This window comes from Phalacrocorax carbo, chromosome 2, assembly GCF_963921805.1.
Source record: "Phalacrocorax carbo chromosome 2, bPhaCar2.1, whole genome shotgun sequence".
NCBI lineage: Eukaryota > Metazoa > Chordata > Aves > Suliformes > Phalacrocoracidae > Phalacrocorax > Phalacrocorax carbo.
This window is the reverse complement of record NC_087514.1, coordinates 123767331-123781884: the sequence shown is the minus strand read 5'-3', so window position 1 is coordinate 123781884 and position 14554 is coordinate 123767331. Positions and strand designations below refer to the sequence as shown.

General features: G+C 44.1%; 1 protein-coding gene across 12 annotated transcripts in view; it reads left to right on the top strand.

Annotated features, from left to right (window-relative positions):
• Positions 1-14554, top strand: part of RBMS3 (RNA binding motif single stranded interacting protein 3) — a 724789-nt gene that overhangs the window by 265367 nt on the left and 444868 nt on the right. For 3 of the 12 annotated variants that reach the window (XM_064444229.1, XM_064444232.1, XM_064444231.1), the window contains exon 1: positions 3809-4366. The exons of 8 other annotated variants lie outside the window; for them this stretch is intronic. In XM_064444229.1, coding sequence (XP_064300299.1) covers positions 4292-4366 — 75 coding nt within the window. In that variant the 5' untranslated portion in view covers positions 3809-4291. Of the gene's footprint in view, positions 1-3807; positions 4367-14554 lie in introns of those variants that run through there. One more of the 12 variants, XM_064444230.1, reaches the window with a different exon arrangement.

Sequence of the window (14554 nt, the reverse complement as noted above, 5' to 3'; positions counted from 1 at the left end):
GCTTTTCCAGAGCAAGGAGCTAGAAAATGTTTGAATTGCTCCCTGATTCTGATACCTGTGACTTTAGAAGGCTTTCACAGGATAGGTAAAAAACTTAATAAAACAAAAAGAAAGAAAAAAGTGTATGTAAAATTGTAGCTTAGCGAAGAGGAGCCCCTGAATTACATTCTCCTACTCGGTGTCCGCTTTTGTCTTTTAACTAGTTTTTTTTGTGAATGAAGAAATGTGCATCTTATGAAAGGTAAAAATACATCCAAACATATGTAATTTCTGTACATCAGGCTGCCAGGAGAAGCATTCCCTCTTTTTTTTTTTTTTTCCTGTCAGTTAACTCCGGGTTTCTTATCCACAGCTTTGGTTGTTGCTGAGTTAATATCCTTTGGTTCGAATGTATTTGGCTGTCTGGTTTACAGTTGATCTGTTCCCATTTATTTTATTTTATTTCCAAACATCTTGTTGAAGAGATCCTTATTGCTTGCCTGCCCTGTGAATCTCCCCCCCACAGCGGTGACACTGGTGGCAGCAACACCTTTGCAGGTGCGCGGGGACTTGGCTCGCTCGCTGGATTCCCGCAAGAGGGCCTGGCTTGGGCTTGATAATGAGCCTCCAATAGGGGGAAAAAAACATTGTGAAGTTTGCTCGCTGTTGCTCACTGGGATCGAACAGCTTGTCTTTTCTTTTGAGGAACATTTAAACTTAACACTCGGTAGGCAAACTGCTATTTCAGTTTGCAAGTGGATTCGGTTATTCAAATGCACAGGCCAGAAAATGAAGGGGATTCTATTTAAACAGTGTGCTCCCAAGTCACAGATGATCTTTTTGATGTCTGTATTTTGCAAATGGAAATTTTCCATTTTCCAGCACTAGCATTTGTTCAGAGGCCGTGTGCTATCTAAATCTGCTTTTGTGGCTGTTCATTTGCATTTTTGCTATGCTATATTGCCTCCCGTCTTCTCCTCTTGGCCCCCACTCTTTTTATATTGAATTCCTATTTTTGCTGCCTCCACTCTTCTTGCATCTCTGAAGGCTAAATCGTGCAAGGTGCTGAGCACTTGAAACAAACAGCAGAGACTGCTCAGCACCTTGTCAGGATTACAGGTGAAGAGGGAAATCCAAACCATCTGCATATTTAAGACTTTTGCTGGGAGAGAGCAGGAGGCAGGTGGAGCTGTTACCCACTCAGGTCAGTCCTGCTTCTCCTGCAGCTCATGACCTTTTCCTAGTTGCGAGAACTGCTGGTGCTACTGGCCAGTGCGTCTGATGGGGGTGTGTGTGGAAATCTTGCATTAAATTTTATGGCATGATGTGAAATAGTCACGGTAGTCAGGTGACACAGCCAAAATAGTCCTTCCCGGACTTAAAGTAACCGCCACAGCAAACCTTGCATGTTCAGACAGATCTCTTGGTCAGAATGCATGGTTCTCTACTTCCTTAGTATTTCTTTTTTATTTCACCCTGTACACATAGGTTCTTTCTTCCCCCAAATCTGGTTACATCCACTTCTACAAGCAAACCACTTAGAAAGAAAAACTGCGTTAATATCCTGAGGGAAAAGTGAGAAGGTGGGGAGAGAAGCACAACGACTTAATTCTGGCAGTTGAAAGAACAATCTGAAAGTTGTCAGGCTCAAAGTATCACGTACCACCAAGGTAATCGCTATTCACTTCTGCAGATACCAACCCTCAAACAGTCTATTTCACCCTCGGGGAAAGCAGGGCGGGGGGGAAGAGCATAAGCAAGAGTATCACTGGAGTATCACACACTACCATAAGAGGCAGTGTATTTAAAGCCGAGCAGCAATATAAACCATCGGGCTCGGAGACGGGAATTGCAGGCTTCTCCTCCCTTTGCTATCTTTTTTCTTCGTTCACTTCTGGTCTGAGCTTCTGAGGGACCACACGGTCCTGGCCAGCTTGGACTTCAGTAGGAATTGAAAATACTCAATAGTTTACCCAACCTGGTCTTTCTTCTGGATCTGTTTTGGCAGGTTTGGAAGGTGTCTGGGGCCATGGTGGTGCTCCACAGTGCTCCTCTGGATGGGCAAGAGAGCCCGGTTAATGCCTGTACAGTGTTCTGGGAACAGAGCACTCGTTTTGCAAAAGTTTTTTCTCCTGAAACACGGGGTGAATACTTGCGTAAGAGCGGCACCTTGTTCCTACCATGTGGCACAGGACTGGTACCTAAATGCCAATAATTATTAATGCCCGGTGATGAAAGCACAGTGTATCTGTGTAGTATGCACGGATATATAGGCAGTATTTCTAGCACATGCATGTCTTCCCACACTGCCCACTTCCTTCAGCTGCTTTCCTCCGCTCGTGAACTAACTGGCTATGGGGCAGTTATATGAATCCATAACAAAAGCCTCTGCTTACGAGAACAGCGAACTGCCAGAGTAAAGCGTGATATTTCCATGTTCCTGTCATGTGCAAGCACGTGCCCACAAACCAAAACACAGCTGGCAAGTCTAATTTTAGCTCTACCAGCCTTGAGAAGTGTCCCTTTAAAGAAATTCTTTTTATAATTCTTTTTTTTTTTTCCCCTGAAGCAATTTGGTTGATAATGCAGCAGCTGACAATCCTGCTGCAATACTACCGATGATTTAAATAAAAACAAAAAGAAACTGCTGCCCCACATTCCCCCCCTCTCCCCCCCAAATTTAGAAATAGGCAAAGCCACTGTGGAAAGGCCCAGGAATTTGATGACGTGTTAAAGGAATAAGTGATTAAAAAAAAAAAAAAAAGGAGAAATCCTGGGATTTGTGTACAAGAGGAAACATTTTGTTATTCACGCGCTTTCTTGCTGGTGATTCACAGTCCTGTTGCAAGACATACTCTTCCTTCCAGTCTTTCGGAGGACAAATATTTGGGAGCGTTGTGGCTGACACGGGTCCAGCCCGCCTGGGATTTGTGGCAGGTGTGGGGGTCCCCGCCGGGTGCGGGGGTCACACCTGGCCCTCACCTGGGCCCGGGCGGCGGCGGGGCGTGCTGCTGCGGCCGGGGGAGCCCCGCCGCCTTGGGGGGAGGAGGGGGGGAAACGGAGCCGCGGGTAACTTTTGTGGCACTGTGGTATTTTTTTCACACGCCTGGCTGAAAGGAGCCGTAAAGTCAGGCCGGGCGACTTTCTTCATCACCCTCTTCCTCCATTTTGTTCCAACTTTAAATAAATCAAGTCTTATATAAGCGGTCTAACAAAGTATGTATTTAATATGTCTGGCCCCGGGTCGCCTCTCCGCGAAGTGCCGGATGACGGCACGGAGTAGTTTTCTGAGGAGGCCCGGGGGGGGGGGGGGGACGGGGGGACACGACGACCGGGGGACACGACGACTTCCCTGCTCGGCGACGGGGCTCCGTGACCTTCCCCTGCCTGTTCCTTAAAAAAAAAAAAAAAAATTTAAAAAAATTAAAAATGCCTTGTGGGGCTTCTCTCGCCCCCGCCCCCGCCCCCCGGCGCTAGGGTTTCCCGAGTCCCACGGCCGCTCCTCGGCGCTCGCGGGGGCGGCGGCGGGGCGCGGGGAGCGGCGGGCGGGCGGGCGGGGGCGGGGGCGGCGGCGGGGCCTGCGCCGGCCTCCCGGGGGAGCGGCGCGCCGAGGTCCCTCCCACCGGCGGCGCGGCGCGGAGGGGGTTTGAATGAAAGACGGGACGAGCCCTGAGCACCATGTCACTCCGTGAGGGAGGCAGCGGCAACTAGGCTGGGGAAGGCTCTTCCCTCCCCCCCCCCCCCCTTTTTTTTTTCTTTTCTTTTCTTTTTTTTTTCCTTTATTTTTCCCTTTTTTTTTTTTTTTGTGTGTGTGTGTGTGTGTTGGAAGAGGGGCGGGTGGGGAGCGAGAGGGGAGGGCTCGAGAGCGGGGCGAGCCGAGCCGAGGAGAGGACGAGGAGAACGAGCGGGCGGGCGGCTCTGCGGAGGTTTGGAGTTGCACTGTCTTCCCGGCTCCCGTGGCAGGACGTTCCCCTCCCGGGCCGGGCGGCGGGCAGGGCCGGCGGCGGGCTGCTCCGCCGCGGGCAGGGGGCTCACACCCACCCAGCCACCCACCGCCCCGCGCGCACACCCCACGCCCCCCCCCCACCCCCCCCCCCCCTTCTCACACACACACACGCGTATACACACACATATATGTGCGTGCGTGTTTTTGGCTGCTCTGGAAGTAACGCGCGGTAGACGGCGAGGAAGTCTCGGCAGCCTCCCTCCGTCGCCCGCGCTGTCAGGAATAGCGGCGTGAGAGGAAGAAAGGCCCTGGGGCACTACACCCTGCCAACGAGTTCCCTGCACCAGCCAGAAGGACTCCAGCTACATGGGCAAACGCCTGGACCAGCAGCCAATGTACCCCCAGTACACCTACTACTACCCCCACTATCTCCAAACCAAGGTAGGGGTCGGCGGGGCCGGGCGGGCGGGGGGCAGCGGCGCACATTGCGGGCTCGCCCCTCCTCGGTGGCGATTTTCCCGTCGCTTCCTCGGGCTCGGTGTCACGCAGAGCGGAGCTGGTAGGCAGAAAGCAGGCGTGAGAGGCAGGAAGGTTACCGCCTGCCCTCCCCCTCGCCTCTGTATTTATTTTAATTCATTTTTTCCGCGCCCCCCCCCCCCCCCCCCCCCCCCCCCAAGGGCTGCTGGCGTCGGCTAATTTCTTTTATTGTTTGGGGAGACCGCTGTGGTTAACGCTATCGTAACGCCGGGCAGGTAGCGTGTTTATCATGGCATAGGATAAAGATTGCTCTGGACAGCATCAGGCACGAAACGCTGTTTTGGTGGCTCTTCCCGGCATCTCTACAGTTTATTCGGAGCTTGAAAGCATTTTGCTGTTAGAAAAGCTGTCTGTGGCAACTCAAACTTTTAATCAGCTGAGGAGGAGATGCTGTGGAGCTCGGAGGAGAGCTGGGAGCCAACCGACTGTAAATCTGGTGGAGTTTGTTTCAGTGCGTTGCACTGCTTTTAATATTTCACTAAATATCGAGGACTATACGGCCGTACTCTGTTGCATTTATAAGGTCTAGAAATAGAGGGTGACTACTTTCAGAGAACGTATCCAAGTGCAGACTCTTCCTTTTTCTTTCTTTTTTTCTTGATAATTTTAAAAATGCCAGCAGACTGGAAAGCAGGCCTGCATCTCCTGAAGAGGCTGAGTGAAGTCGACACTACCTGGCCATGAGTTAGTTAATTAAAGCTTTATTTTTCTAATGCTATTGTATAATAGTCTGCTCTCTGAAAAGATTTCCTGCGTGACCGAGGGACAGTAACAAAAGAAATTCCTAAACCGAAAGTTCGCAAACCCTGTTAGGACACTGTATTTAAGGGGGGGGGGGGGGGGGGGGGGGGAAGCGGGGGGTGTGATGGTGGAAATACTGTTCTGAAGTGTGACCTCACAGCCACAGATTAACAGTTTCAGTCAAACTAACATCCTTTAGGGGTTTTTTTAAAAAAAAAAAATAGCAAAAAACAGGCAGGGCGCGCGCACACGTGCGTATGGCACTGCGTACACATATACATACTGAGCTTCTGTGGCAAATTTAACACATGGGACATTTGACGTGTGCATCTGTGTGTGGTGAAGTGCCACAGGGGAGGCTGACTTCTCCAGACTTTTGGTTTGAAACACGTTGATCTGGCTGCAGTTCTGAAAGGATAAGTTATATTTCCTTGTTAATAAAATTACTTTCCCGTTAACGTTTATAGCCTGACTACTGCATTATATAAATTAACTAATTGTCACAACTGCGATTCAGGCTGGTTGGAGTTGCGATGACACCAGAACCACTCAATATGATTACAGCCTTGTAATTCATGGCAGGGTTACATCTCGCTTCTTTGCTCTGCTGTTTCTTTCACTGTATCATGCAGAATTTTTTTGTATAAAATGTAGCCTTTTTTTAATTTTGTATTTTGGAGTGATTTTTATGATGGTGGGTTTTTTCCTCCCCCCTTCCTTTCAAGGTCGATCCAAATTGCGTTTTACCTTTGTGACCATTTAGTGTGTATTGTTGCTGTTGCAGCAGCAGCCCGTCCCTAGCTCGACTGCAATATTGCCTATAGCTTTAACTGTTTGGGGGATTGGGGGACGTAGACTGATGCTATTCCTCAAAACCTGGCAAGCCAAGGACATGAAACAATTGATGGTGTTTTTTTGAAAGAACAATAGCCTCGAGTATTGGAGGAGAAATATTGGACATTCCATGCCTTTTACTCACGTAGCTTAGATTTTGCCAGTCCTATTTTTCTTCCCTTTTTTGCTCATTTTTTTTAACTTTGTAAAATAAGCTTTTTGAGGAAATTAACCTTGTATTTGAGCTTAAAATAGTAACAATAGCTTTTCCGTACTGTGGCTTTTTTTAACCCGATGCTTTAAAAAATAAATTAAATGCACTTTTATAGCCGGTATATAAAATTATCAACCCCGTGAAAAGTCATGTGTGTCTGTCTTTGCACACACGTGCTATTACTGTAAGGACAGGTAAAACGTCAAATTGGTGATATGTTTTATATGGCATTAATTTTTCTTTTTTTTTCTTGCTCCACAGTTAAATGCATACATAAAACCTAAATAATAAACACACATACACACGCGTATATATGCACACGTGTACAAGTATTTCTCTTCTATAGACCGTAAGAGTTTAGAGCAGTGCAGACAGGCAGCATCTGGATTTTGTTACCTTAAAGCTAGCCATCAGCTTCTGGGACATTTTAAAGCAGTTAGATCCATTGTATGTCTAAAGCTAATAGTTGGGTAATCAAATAACGTTGTGGTGGAGAGCTGTATCTTTTATCATGCCTATTGGAGCAACGCATATTAATAAACCCCTGTATGATTCCAGCTGTCCTGTGAACTCCAGCTTTTTATTTTCAAAAAGCTGCTTTTTGTATCGAGCATGGTAGGATTCAGCTCTACAGAAAGAATGTGTTTTTGTACTCATAGTCATGCACGCTGACGGGGGTGTGTGCATTCATTTGTAATTAAGAAGGAAATTCTAGGCTTTCTTATGGTGTTTGCATACAGCTCGTGAAAGGCGGAGTGGCAGCACGGTCAACGGGCAAAGTTTGGAAATCCATGTTCCCCCAGTGCATTTGGGTGAAGCGCTGCTTTCGCTTTGCTTGTTTGGTGAAGTTGCCTCGGTCCTTCTTTGAGAAGTACCGCGTTACTGTGCATCACGTCCTTCTCACGGGGGAGCACGGAGCTGTGCAAGACCTCGGTCTACGCTCTGTGTTTGTGTCTTCTAATGTAGCTGGCATGTTGTTGTGCAGAAATGGTGTAAATGAATAGCTATACGGGTAATGGGATTATAAATAGAAAAAATGGATTCCATATGTTTGCCTGATTGCTTTGGGTTTGTAGTGTTCTGCGGCCTTTTGTGGAACACGAAGCACACTCTTATTTTTCAGTTTACTTGTGCTCCTTCATTATCAGATGCCACCACTGAAGCTAAAACTTTAATTGCCGGTTTAGACAAACTGTTGTCATCCAAAAATGAAAAGGGGGGCAGGGGGAGGAAGTCAATTTTTAAGAGGCAGTTGCAAGGAATTTAATACGACTCTTAAGGACAAGCACGGGGTTTGAGGAAAGACATAACGTTATTTTTCTCGTTTTGGCATGACGCTGTCTGACAACTGCAGTTTGAAAGTACAGTGTTGGAACTTCTGTAGGCAGATCCTGAGAGCAGAGTCCAGTTGTCCTAGGAGTTTATTTCAAAAACAGTAACCAAAAATGTTTAAAGTGAAGTCTTGTGTTCTTGTTGCAAAGACTAACGCATGGAGCTGGTTCAGCTCACGTATATTATATATATCTGATGAGAATCTATAGTAGTTTTTATTTTATTTTGAGACGCTAAGTGAATTTCCTTAGTTGCATCCTTGCTGATGGCGTAACTACTCAAACAACCGCTTTACAGGAGTATGTTGTAAACTGCCACATATGAAATGATAATCATGCCAAATCTTGCATTGTGGTCTGGATTTTTTTTCTTTTGTTTCTTAGTTGCCAAAGCAAATTCTTTTTCTCTTTGCCATTTTGCACAGTGGAAAACAAAACTAAGCACCATGAAATATCATGTAGTAGTATGAAAAATGGAGAAAAAATATTAACTGAATATATATATATTCAAATATATTATTTGAATATATTTGGAAGAATCTCTTTAATTTAGTAGACACTATGTTTTATCTTTGTCCTCTGCAGCTTATGATTAGATCTAGAGCTGGGGTGTAAGCTCTGTCTGCAAACAGTTCACTGAAAAAAACAGAATCACTCGGGTAGAAAGGAGGAGGTGCAGCGGGTACCTGCCAACAGGAATTGTTTGGTTTACGATTGCTCTACCTGCATTTGGGGTAAAAATATGCCAGTTTAGCCGCTATTTCAGTGCAGTTTGCTTTCATGCATTCTCCAGATATTTCCCATCCATTAGTCATGGTCTGGATTTGGTAGTTTAACTCTCATGGTGTTGACTCTGTTACCCAGTCAGAAGGCTGAATACTCCAAACGGAGAGGTGATGTTTACTGTACGCACGATACCTCTTCCTCTCTGTATGCCTGATGTGCATGTGAACACATGCAAAAGGACAAAGTGTGATTTCCCAACACCTATGTGAATATAATCCCGTCTCTACGGCTGTGATAAGTGTGCAGACTGGCCCGCTGGCAAGAGTGGCTTAATGAGCGTGTTCCTGAGGTGACAGATACATGCCCCACCTGAGGAAAAAACAATTGGGAAATTCAAACTGGCATAGCTGGAAGAGTTTAGGCTCGATAAAGTAATTTTATGGGTACGTGTTTGGGTGGGTGTAGGTGTGTTATTTCCTCTTTGCCAATTTTAGGGCATCCTTTGGCACAAAGGAATTGGGGACCTCTTTCGGTTGTGTGCCATAAGCACGCCTCGCTCCATCAGCCTCTTTTAGAAAGCGTATTTTTGGAATCGGCACAAAGATTTTGCCTCTCTTCACCTTGTACCTACCAATCCCATGCTTTTTTGTCACTCGCGTTCCTGTTTAGCAAGTTTACCGCATTCCCCACTTTTGGCCATCTGGCCATACAGAAGGCCTTGAAGAAAGCGTTCCAGATACGGAGATGCCTGACAGGGCTTCTCTGGCTGGTAGTGTTCAGATTGTGTTTGGTGCCTGGTGTGAAGCAGGGGTCAGGTGTAAGGAGTAATTCATCAACCACACACTGATTTCAGGCTGCATTTCCAACCATCTGCAGCTTGGATTCCTGCCAGAGCTCAAAAGTCTAGCTGGAGCCCATGTGATCGTGCCAAAGTAAAGGCAAACACTTGCAAATAGAGAAATGCATTTCTAGGAATGAAGTTCGTTCGCACTTAGCCCCTGTTTGATTCAGTACATTGCAGCGTGTTTTAAATGCCTCTGAGAGCTGCCTGAAAGAAATATGAATTCGTTTAAATGCCATTTAGAAATATTTAGGCCTGGCTCTAATTTTGACAGTAATATTAATATCAAACTCCAGTATTTTGCCAGTTGCTTTAAACAATAAGGAAGATAAAAGTTATGTTCTGATGAAAATGAAAAAATATATGAACTCATTTGTTTTCCATTTCTGTTTGCCATTGATCCTTACATGCCTGGATAAAAATACTTTTGCTGCTGTAAGGGACACCATGATATATATTAAAATAATGTTGAATCTCTTAGTCCATCTTCCTTTCATGTCTTGTCTCAATGTAAGTCTGTTTAAATTTAAAAAACAACAAAAAAACCCCAAACTGACTGTGGGTAAGGACAGTTCAAATTTCTACTCTTTTGAACATTTGTGTATTACTGTAAGCTACAGAGATTTATTTTGCAACCATATATTTTACTTTCATAACAAAAGACGGAAGTTGCAAGCATTTGCCAGATTAGACTACACAGATCTTGCTGTGGCAATTGCTGTGTGTTAATAGTTATAATTTAGAATGTCTTAGACAAGGTGCACTTTGAAAAGTAAAGTAGAATGCTTCAGAACTGGACTTGGATTATTTTTTTTTTATGCATGGGGGCCTTTCAGAGTAAGCCTGATGGTATATTCGCACTGTAATTCAAGTATCTTGGTAAAAAACATCAGTCTGTCAGTTCTTAAATTTCCATAAATTAAAAACCAGATAAGAAAAGATGTGTTCCAAGTGGGATGCCTGAGTTCATTTCAGGTCTTGTTGTAAGTAGCCTGGATAGTGTTCCCTTTGCATATAATTGCAAACAGGGTTTTAAAATTTTTTTTTTGGTGTGGGGGAAGTGGGTTTGTCACTATCTGTACTCCAGGCAGTGACTTTGAGTTCACTTGCAAACAAGCCCATTCCAGAGTGTCCAGGAAGAGAAGCAGATTTAAAAAAAAAAAGTGGGCTGTTTTTATTATTATTTTTTTCTGTTTTGTTTTTCTTGAAGAAAAGTCTTTTAATGTTAGAAATTTTATGTAGAGGAAAATGGTTGATGTGTCTCCAGAACTTGCTTCCAGTGCTGCATTAAAATTGTGTTTTGTAACAGTCTCATCAGCTACAGCTGTATGTGATTAAATAGTGTAATATCAAAAGCATGTGTGAATAAGAGCTTTTATGATATAGTTGTTCCATACCAAAGGCTGCAGATGGGCAGAGAAGGGAGATGGAGAACAGTGATTTACTCAGATATTGTCACAGCCTATATTGTGAGTGTTTGTGTAGTGATGTTTCGCAATTGCTTTCCCACTCATATGGGCAAGGTTGAGTGACGGAGGGAAGTTTAGAAGCAAACACTTTTACACAGAGAGCTACCCTAAATGTGCAGGGTATCAGCCTGAGAATGGTGTCTGCTGATGCAGAATGACATACCAACATTTTAAGTAGCTCATTAACGATAATAATATTGAAGAGAAGTTATAGCAAGAGGAATCTGTTCTGCTTCCCTTGAAAAATCAATGAAAGAGATTCTGCCTTACTGAAGGCAACAGAATCTGGCCCACAAAGCACATTCTGTTCTGCATGGCAAAACCAGGACAGCTGAACAATATGCAGGTTAAAAAAAAAAAAACAGATTACAAAAGAAACAGGAACTGTCTATCAAAATGATTTGGCATTGTACAAGTGGGTGAGGACATACCTCCTCTGATATTTAAGAGCATTTTGGGTTTTCGATAGCTATAATTTCTGTTTAACATTATTTATTCTGATTCTACAACTTTAGAGAATGAGCAGCAAAATCCAGACGTTCTGTCTTTCTGTCTCTCTCTGCCACAGCTGAGATAAGATTTATACGAGTGGGAGCCTAATTGCCATAGGAGATGTCTTGCATGGAGCCCAGTGCCTATAACGAGGATTAGCAATTTCTGTGAGAGAGGAAGAGTGGTTAATCCACAAAAAGTAAAGGATAGAGCAAAGAGCTGCTTTTGCTTTTATTTATAAAATTCTTAAGATAAAAATACCCTGTAGCCTCTTTGAAATTAAAAACGAGTCAGTTTTCTGTGTAGGTCTTTTCAGAGTTCAGTGTTGCTAAGTGGAGAAAGGACAAGCAACCTTTGCTTCACATCTGTAGTTGCATGTTGGAGCTTCCCATTGAATTCCTGAGCCATGCTGCCTCTTTGATTTTGTTGGTTTACAGCAAAGTCTAATTTCTTCTAGAAGTTTTTATTAGCTGAAAGACTTTTCAGGCCTGACACTCTCAAATAAGGCAAAAAGATTATTTTTCCTAGTTTTGGATGCAAAGACAGGTTTTTTTTTTCCTCTTTCTTCTTGTCTTCCTTGTTTGTTTCTTGCTTGCTTGCAACCATGGTGGGAGTAAATTCCCTCTCTGCTTATTTGTTGTAAAGTCAACTTCAGTATCAAATGTGGTTATTTATTTAAAAAGGAAATATTTACATTTTTGTTCCATTTGTGGTAAATTTCTGCAGATGAAATTGTTTGGACAGATTTTTGTATAAGGGTTCCTCTGTTAATTGTATTGACTTCATTCAGATGCAAACAAATGAAATAAGCCACCTGACTTACATAGGTCATAGAAGAAGCCCGAAGACGCTTAAGATTGCATGTTTACGATGTAACGCACTCTGATACTTTGTTCCTCGTTGGTGTCTCCATGACACGTGTTATGGATGGTACCATGTGGTTGATGATGATTTATGGGCTGTCATGTAGTGGAAGTGATGTCACTCCTGTGTGATTCAAACTTATTCAAGAAGAAAAGTTGTTGAACGGATTTGTATTCCCTTTCCCGAAGTATAAATCAAGCAGCAGTTTGTTCGTATTCTGTGAGTTTGCACTAACTGTCTAATTGCTGAAGCTGCACTTACATACTCCACTGCAGAGTGTGGCAGAGAAGAGCAGGAGTCTTACGGGTGGACCGGTACGATGTTGTTTTATTTAACTGATTGCTCATTTGGCTTCTGTCCTGCGCCCTTCCCCACCCCCTTTCACAGCCCTTCCTCTGCCCAGCTATATTTAGAGGCCAGCCAGGCTGAGCCATTCAAAGTTCAGTATCGACGCTGCCCGGGAGTCTGACCTTTCCGCATGTGGCCTCGCACCGACGGGAGGCAGCAGGGCTGGATCAACCATCGAGTCCCGTTTGACTTGCTTGTGAGAAACACTCTGGTTATTTGAAACAACACGTGATGCGATCTAGTTGCCTTCCTGGGTGAGAAGCTGGTAACCCCTCACCCCAGGGTTACTGGAGGGTGAGACGCAGATTGAAGATGCAGTAGATAGGGGTTGTTTTGGATGTGCGGTGCCAGAGCTGGCAAAACCTTGAGGTGGTGCGTGGGTGACCTGCGAGATAAAGAAAGATTAGGGGACTTCAGATGGAGGCGTTTTGCCAGAGGAGGAGATAAGGGAGCCGGGTGTACCGCTACATCACAAAAGGTTTTTAAAGCTAGGTATCCATAGTTACAGCAGGAGAGTGAAAATCTAGATTTCGGGGACTCACCTGGTGTAATGTCCTCCTTCCCTTTAAAGAAGAAAGTACTTGGCAGTTCTTAAAGCTGCAATGATGTGCCTGTGTGAATATCCTGGTGCTCGGAGAATTGCCTGTTTAAAGTTTGCTCTCTTTTTCCCTCTTGCTCTAATTTTTCTGGCTGTGGAAAAAAAAAAGGCATTGCAATTCTTAGCCATATAAGGGACTTGTTAGTTTCTTTATGTGGTTGGGAATTGTTTCTCCTTTTGGTCTTCAAAGGCTGGTGCTACTAAGTTTGCTTTAAAGGGAAGGAACGACTTCTTGCTTAGACAAAGGCTGCAATCCTTATTTCTTCTCTTTCTCACATCTCTCTGACCTTTTATTTGGGGACATGCATAGAAATAAATTCTGCTTGTTGGTATCATGCAAGTTGATGGATGCTCTTACAAAGAGAGAAGCATAATGCAGGGAAATGCAGTCTTCATTTCTGTTCTCTCATTTTATAATGATGAATTTGGTTTTGTGCCAGTTAGTAAGTACATGACCTTTTCCCTACATCTTTTGATTCATGACAGGGGGTGTCAGAGCTGTGTTAGTGATCTCTCGTTTCAGCTTTTAACAAACTATGAAATATTAAAAATTAATTAGGTCACTTGGAGCTTGGCTAATATGGCTGTGATGCAGGATGGTGATTTCATATTAATGAAGCATGACACGCAGCTTAAAATACAAAATTCAGATTTTTCTGAACACACAAACAGCAGGGACGTATCACTTGTAAGTCAGAATATTTTATCTTGAAAATGTTATCTTTTTAAGACAAACCAAGCAAGATACTTTGCAAAGATGGTGTTATTGCCAGCATCCGTTTAGTGTTCATTCCAGAAAATCGTATCTGCCTTTCAGCCTAATTAGAACTAAGTTTTCCAGTGTATTTACCTTAAGATCAAAACTGCCAACAAGACTTCTTTTAGTATCAGCTGAGATGTGTCTACACAGCTGTCAATGTTCTGCTTAGCTGATACACACAAACTGATAATCTACCATATGCAACTGAAAGGTATAATATATACTCGTTTTGTGTGCAAATGACACTTCTGAAATTGTTTAGCGAGGGGCGACTGGCAATGAAAAGAGCTGTGAACAGTACAATGAATAAGGTAAAGAATAGGACCAGTAGCTCTTATACAAGTCCCTGCCTGGTTTTGCATTCATGAAAACTACCTTTTAAGACCGCTGTATACCTGAAAGACATCAGAAAAAAAGTCAGAGGCACTGCAGTCCTTCAGATGTTTGACAAAGTGTGCAGTAGGACTTGGTAAGCTAAATGCTTTACCTAGGCTGTATTATGACGACGTTTACTGTGTCAAGGTAGAGCTGCACTAAGTACAGTTAAACAATCGTTCGTGACAACAAGCATAAAGCAGACATATTGCTGTGGCCTTTAGCAAAGCAGCTGGGAGCTTTCTGCCTGGGAGAGCATCCCACTCGCTGGATTTCATCTTTTTGCTCTTTGGATCTCTTTGGAGCTTTTGCATCCTAAAGAAACACAGGGGTTGACCCAAATATTTCCAGTAAGTGTCCTTTTTGGTGGCACTTTTACTACGGGTGCCAGCTGGTGGTGCAAGACGGGATAATAATAAATCTGGGTGATGTGTGGTGGCTCCAGTGTGGCAGTAGTGGTATTTGCTGATCCCACCTGTCTGTCGTTGCCTCTCAGATA